The sequence below is a fragment of the Austrofundulus limnaeus genome, unplaced genomic scaffold, assembly GCF_001266775.1.
Source record: "Austrofundulus limnaeus strain Quisiro unplaced genomic scaffold, Austrofundulus_limnaeus-1.0 Scaffold978, whole genome shotgun sequence".
NCBI classification, from domain to species: Eukaryota; Metazoa; Chordata; class Actinopteri; order Cyprinodontiformes; family Rivulidae; genus Austrofundulus; species Austrofundulus limnaeus.
In genome coordinates, this window is record NW_013953380.1 from 15,336 (window position 1) to 22,170 (window position 6,835).

General features: G+C 41.7%; 1 protein-coding gene across 1 annotated transcript in view; it reads left to right on the top strand.

Annotated features, from left to right (window-relative positions):
* Positions 1–6,835, top strand: part of LOC106533594 (zinc finger protein 638) — a gene marked incomplete in the record, with an annotated part of 63,807 nt that overhangs the window by 6,612 nt on the left and 50,360 nt on the right. The window contains 1 exon segment of the mRNA XM_014029956.1: positions 2,833–4,564. Coding sequence (XP_013885410.1) covers positions 3,002–4,564 — 1,563 coding nt within the window.

The window sequence follows — 6,835 nt, forward strand, 5'->3', positions numbered from 1 at the left end:
GTCTTGTGTCTTAAGCTCATCCAGAGTGTTGGGTCTTGTGTCTTAAGCTCATCCAGAGTGTTGGGTCTTGTGTCTTAAGCTCATCCAGAGTTTTGGGTCTTGTGTCTTAAGCTCATCCAGAGTGTTGGGTCTTGTGTCTTAAGCTCATCCAGAGTTTTGGGTCTTGCATCTCTCAACGTTCTCTTCACAATATCCCACAGATTCTCTCTGGGGTTCAGGTCAGGAGAGTTGGCAGGCCAATTGAGCRCAGTAATACCATGGTCAGTAAACTATTTACCAGTGGTTTTGGCACTGTGAGCAGGTGCCAGGTCRTGCTGAAAAATGAAATCTTCATCTCCATAAAGCTTTTCAGCAGATGGAAGTATGAAGTGCTCAAAAATCTCCTGATAGCTAGCTGCATTGACCCGGCCCTTGATAAAACACAGTGGACCAACACTAAGCAGCTGACATGGCACCCCAGACCATCACTGACTGACAACTCTTCTCGTTGTGCAGCGCTTTCTGCCACTCTTTTTCCTTCCCACAGAGTGCTGTATAAAGGCACCTCAGTGGGAAATCTGATGGGAACACGTGTTGCAGTGGAAATGCTGTGACGTGCTTTCATAAATATAATGTATCATATATAATGCTTCTTGGAAAACAGCAGTCGAAACGCTGAGAGCTTTTACCTGCCATCTGATTTAAGGCTACCACTGCACACACATGCTGTCAATGCTGAGAGTCTGAACTACAGGATGGGCCATTTATGTGGATACATCTAAATAAAATGGGAAGGGTCGGTGATATTAACTTCCTGTTTGTGGCACATTAGTATTTGGGAGGGGGGAAACTTTTCAAGATGGTTGGTGACCATGGTGGCCATTTTGAAGTCGGCCATGTTGGATCCAACTTTAGTTTTTTCAATGGGAAGAGGGTCATGTGACACATCATACTTATTGAGAATTTCACAAGAAAAACAATGGTATGCTTGGTTTTAATGCAACTTTATTTTTTCATGAGTTATTTAAAAAGTTACTGATCACTTATAAAATGTATTCAAAGTGCTGCCCATTTTGTTGGATTGTCAATGCAACCCTCTTCTCCCACTCTTCACACACTGATAGCAATACCACAGAAGAAACGCTAAAACAGGTTTCCAGTGTCCATTGTTTCAGGTGTTGCACATCTCGTGTCTTCACAGCATAGACAATTGCCTTCAGATGACCCCAAAGATAAAAGTGTAAGGGGGTCAGATCGAGAGACCTTGGGACCATTCCACTTTCCAGGAAACTGTTCATCTAGGAATGCTCATACCTGACACCCATAATGTAGGGGTGCACCATCTTGCTGGAAAAACTCAGAGAACGTGCCATCAGTACATAAAGAGGAAAACACATAATCATGTAACAATTTCACATATCCAGTGGCCTTGAGGTTTCCATTGATGAAGAATGGCCCCACTATCTTTGTACCCCATATACCACACTATACCATCAAGTTTTGTGTTCCAACAGTCTTGGAGGGATCCATCCAATGTGGTTTAGTGTCAGACCAATAATGGTGGTTTTGTTTAGCTTCACCATTCACATAAGAGTTTGCCTCACCACTGAACAAAATGTTCTGTTTAAACTGAGGTCCTGTTCCAATTTTTGTTTAGCCCATTCTGAAAATTCAGTGCATCGATCTGGGTCTTTCTCATTGAGATGCTGCTGCAGCTGGAGTTTGTAAGGGTACCATTTGTGAGTAGCTAATATCTGCCGAAGGGATGTTTGACTGATGCCACTCTCCATTGACATGCGGCGAGTGCTACGCTGTGGGCTCTTGCTGAATGAAGCTAGCACAGCCACTGATTTTTATTTCATTAGTGACTGTTTTCATGCATCCACATTTTGGCAAATCCAACACTGAATCTGTTTCACAAAACTTGGCAAGCAGTTTGCTAGCTGTAGCATGGGATGGGTGGTCTCATAGGATGTCTTGCATTGAAATCTGCTACAATGACCCGGGTACTGCATTCACCAGACATCAGCACAATTTCCATCCGCTCCTCAAGTGTTAACCTCTGTGACATATCAATGGTTGTAAACAATGAGATACTTGTAAATAACTCATGAAAACAATAAAGTTGCATTAAAACCAAGCATACCATTGTTATTCTTGTGAAATTCTCAATAAGTTTGATGTGTCACATGACCCTCTTCTCATTGAAAAAACTAAAGTTGGATCCAAAAATGGCCAACTTCAAAATGGCCACCATGGTCACCACCCATTTTGAAAAGTTTCCCCCTCCCAAATACTAATGTGCCACAATCAGGAAGTTAAAATCACCAACCATTCCCATTTTATTTAGGTGTATCCACATAAATGGCTCATCTTGTACAACTGCATCTGAATTGTTTTGTTCAAAATTCATTATGGTAATGTACAGAACCAAAATTCAGAAAATGTTGTCTCTGTCCAAATAGATATGGACTTAACTGTATATTCAAATGTGAATGCCCATGCAAAAAGTAAAATAATCAGATCTGAGGAAAAAATTGGGGTTGAGCTTTAAGACTTGAGCTTTAAAAAGTCTTAATATCAAATTCCTGCTTTCCACCTCAGCCTTAGTGTGCAATCATAATTCACACTTTGCTACTTTCCTTTTTTTTTGGATCTACCAGAAGCACCTGTTTCATATGTGGACCCGTGGTTGCAGCGGCAGCACTACGACTGTCTCAGATCCAGACTTTGACTCAGATTGCTATCTGGCGATTTGGGGTGTTAACGTCTATCATTATCGGTGGTCAGTTTCATCAGAGAGTTTGCAGCAGTGTTAACTCATCACCTTGCACTTCTGGGTCTTTTGAATAGACAGGAAGTGTCAACTGTGGAGTTAGACGTCCAGACGTACAGAGCCTGTTCTGCAGTCACTGAGTTGGGCCTGTCTCCTACATTGTATCATCTTCAGCAAGAAGAGTCCCATCATTTTCCTAACATACCCGAGCCTCCTGCAAGTCAACATTCCAACAACCTGCAGCCCATGGATTTCCGGTTTCCTCGTCCTAACCAACTTCCCGATGAGCTAGAATCTGTTCTGTCTGTACAAGGCAGGAGAGACATGGATCATCGCCAAATGGACCATATAAATCAACCAAATCAACTCCAGAACCCAGGCTTGGGTTCAGGGATCGGCCAACACAGAGACTTTGGTTCCAAATCTGTATCTCTCCCTGCTGATAATCAGTCTGTACACCAGCAAGGAGTCAACTGGTCAAACTATCAGCCCCCAACCAAACTGTTTGCCAGTCCCCTCCCTGCTGATAATCAGTCTGTACTCCAGCAAGGAGTCAACTGGTCAAACTATCAGTCTCCAACCAAACTGTTTGCCAGTCATTTGCCATCTACTGGCCACCAGGGAGCACAACTTCAGAACCAGAATAGCCAAACAGGAGCAAGTGTACTGAACTGGAAACCATCTGCAGGGAACTTTCCATCACCCCAAACCCAGCAGTCTCATGCTACTGGAAGTGGGGGAGAAGGTCAAACTTTGTATACACCAGAGAGTGCAGGAAGCATCTTGGCTAGTTTTGGACTTTCAAATGAGGACTTGGAAGTGTTGAGTCATTACCCCGATGATCAGCTAACTCCAGATACTTTACCATTCATACTCCGTGACATCCAGATCAACAAATCAGGCCTGCAGAAACCAATGGCTTCCACTTCCTTGACGTTTTCTCATAACATCCATGATAGGGCAGTGCTTTCGCCACCTTCTCTAGAGGCTCCCAGCATTCTGACTGTTACACAGACTGCTGGTAAAGTTATTGATTACGGTCATGCCAGTCAAGCAAAAAGTGACTGCAAGCCGAAAGCGACTTTTAAAAGAGAGCCACTTCCCAGTGGTGGGACAGTAAAAATGTATCGAGCAGCATCATCGGCAGCAGTCACAAAGGTGGAGAAAACCAAAAAAAGACGAGTTTTAGAGCACAAGGAGCCAAGCCAAGATGAAGACTATCGCAGGTCAAGCAGTGAAACCAACAGAAATGAGGATTATCCCAGGAGCCGAGAAAAGCACAGGGATGAAGACTATCACTGGACAAACAAAGAAAAGCACAGAGATGAAGACTATCGCAGGACAAGTGGAGAAAAACACAGAGATAAAGACTATCTCAGGATGAGCAGAGAAAAGTACGGAGATGAGGACTATCGCAGGATGAGCAGAGAAAAGCACGTAGACRAGGACTATCGCAGGATGAGCAGAGAAAGTCACGGAGACGAGGACTATCGTAGGACGAGCAGAGAAAAGCATGGAGACGAGGACTATCTCAGAAAAAGCAGAGAGAAATGCAGGAGTCACTCACCAGGAAGAGAATTTGCATCTTTGCCAAAATGTCATCATCTAGACAGAGACTACAGACACATGGAGTCCAAACTGAGAAGTGAGGGTTTTTCAAAACTTCCTTTGTCCTCATCTGAATCAAGACCACATGGCAGCAGCAGGAAGTTACCAACCCCCACCATGAAAAGTGATTATGCTGCTGTGTCTCCAAAAGTGTATCCCCATACCTGCTCCCTGTGCAACGTAAAGACTGATCAGGAAAAGGTGAGTGCTATCATGTCCTTGTACTTAAAAAAAGGCTTGACTAAGATTTTTTTTCCAGGCATTTGTTCATGATTTGATTCATTTAGTTGATAATTACTTTTTTCATTCAAACTAGTTGGTCTCTTTTAATATACAGTTTAAACCAGATGTATACATTCACTGTGTAAAATGCACAGCAATTTGTCCCTTCTGTCTGACATTAAATCAGAATAAACCTTTCTTGTTTTAGGTCAAGTCGGATTTTCAAAATGATTTATATTAACTACCCCCCCAACCCAAAAAAAAAAGATTTAAAAATTTAGAAACATTTAATTTTTGGTAACATTGTCTTTGGCTGGGTAAAACTTTTTAGGTATGCTTTCACAAGCTTCAAATAGTAGTTTTCTTGAATTTGTTCCCATTCTTCCTGGCAGAACTGGTCTAACTGAGTCAGGTTTGTAGGCTGCCTTGTTTGCACGTCTTTGAAGTGAACCAGTTCATCCTGCCATAAAACATCCTTACAGCAGGATGCTGCCACCTACATTTGTCATCATTGGGATGGTGTTCTCTGAATTGAAGTTTCCTCCAGTTGTAATGATAGTCATTATGGCCAAACAATTTTATTTTAGTTTCATCAAACTACAGCATGTCTCCAAAAACAAAATCGGGCTTTTTTATGTTTCTTTTAGAGTAAGGGTTTATTCTATGCAAAGTGTCCTTTCAGCCCATGTCAGTCCAGAACTTGTTTCTCCATGGATAATGACTCTCTGACCAGCTTCAGAAGCAGGAAATTGTACCTGAGGATAAACCAGAGTTGTAAAGTTCAAAAATTCTCTTACTTATATTTTGGCTGATTTCTTTTGGTTTTCTCATTATGTCACAGAAAAATGCAGTGTGTTTGAGATGGGCCTTAAAATACATCCACAGGTGGGACTCCAATTAATTCATATAATGTCAACTAACCAATCAAAGGTTTCCAGAACCATGACATCATCTGGTCTTCCCCAAATCATTTAAAGGGATGGTAATCTTAGTTTGTGTTAACTTGTGACCCAGAACAGGAAAGCAGTGGTGGGCAGCGCTAATTCAAAAGTTAGTTCCGCAAATTTTAAACCGCTAGTTATTTTCKTTAGTTCTGCATGTTCTAAAGCGCACATGTCATAAATAATTTAGCGGAAGCTAAATAGTTCCGCAACATTGGCTCAGTTCACCAGAAAATATATTTCCAGTAATAACATAAGCCTTTCTTTCACAATGTTGCCATATTGTAGCAGAATAGATTGATCTCAACCCAATTTACATCTTCTCGCGGTTTGAGGAAGTCATTTATACAAACAAGACGTTTGATTCATGGTGTTAATTTAAAATAAAAAAGTTRTTGTGGACTGCAAGTTCTGCTGCTTCTTGGTCATTTATTTTTCTTATGTTTATGGCATCGGTAAGAAAGCATATATTAGTCATTTTAAACTGTTTCTTGGAGAGCTGAAGCAATGCATTCTGGGTAAAGGACCAAGTGGAACCCGTCATTTCAAAATAAGAGCCTGAATTTAAACTGTGCCATGYGTTGCTTGCTTCAATACGACATGACGTGAGACAACGGGTTGATGGATGAAGATCCAGCATGTCATAAATTATTATAATTCCTCCCTCCACCCTCTCAAAGCTAAAATAAGTATACAAACAACAATAATTATGGGTGGATTGTTGGGGAAACTTTTTTTTTTTTGTTAACGGTGGGTTCTAGAAAAAAAGACGTGAAAATTATTTGAATAGGAATAAACCAGCTGTAGCTCTTTTAACAACTGGCTCTGACAAAAAAAAATTAAACAAATAAATAACATGAATTAAAAGCTGCTGCTGCCTTATCTCAAGCATCCCTCGCTGTGTGTGTGTGATTATGGGCAGACGTAGGGTCTACACAGCGCCGTTGTGTTGAGAAAAAAAACTGCTCTGTCTTTTATTTACTGTATTTAGTGCCACAATGTTTTTTTAAAATATAAATACTTGTACAACCCGTGGCCGGCCAGTTTTGCTTCATTTCTGCGCTGATCAGCTGGAAGAAGCAGCTTTTTTTYCCCCAACCGACTGACGTCAAACGCGCTGCTTCTTCCCGGGCCGGAACCATCAATAAACTGCAGGATTGAGCGTTTCATGTGTGGTTGGAACCTGGAGACACACTTCAGCTGAATCTCTTATCAGAACCTCACGATTAGAACCACAGACAGCAGGCGAAGGGCGAGTTTCCTGCAATACGTCCCACCACCACGCAAAGCATTTTGGGAGGTGTGGTGT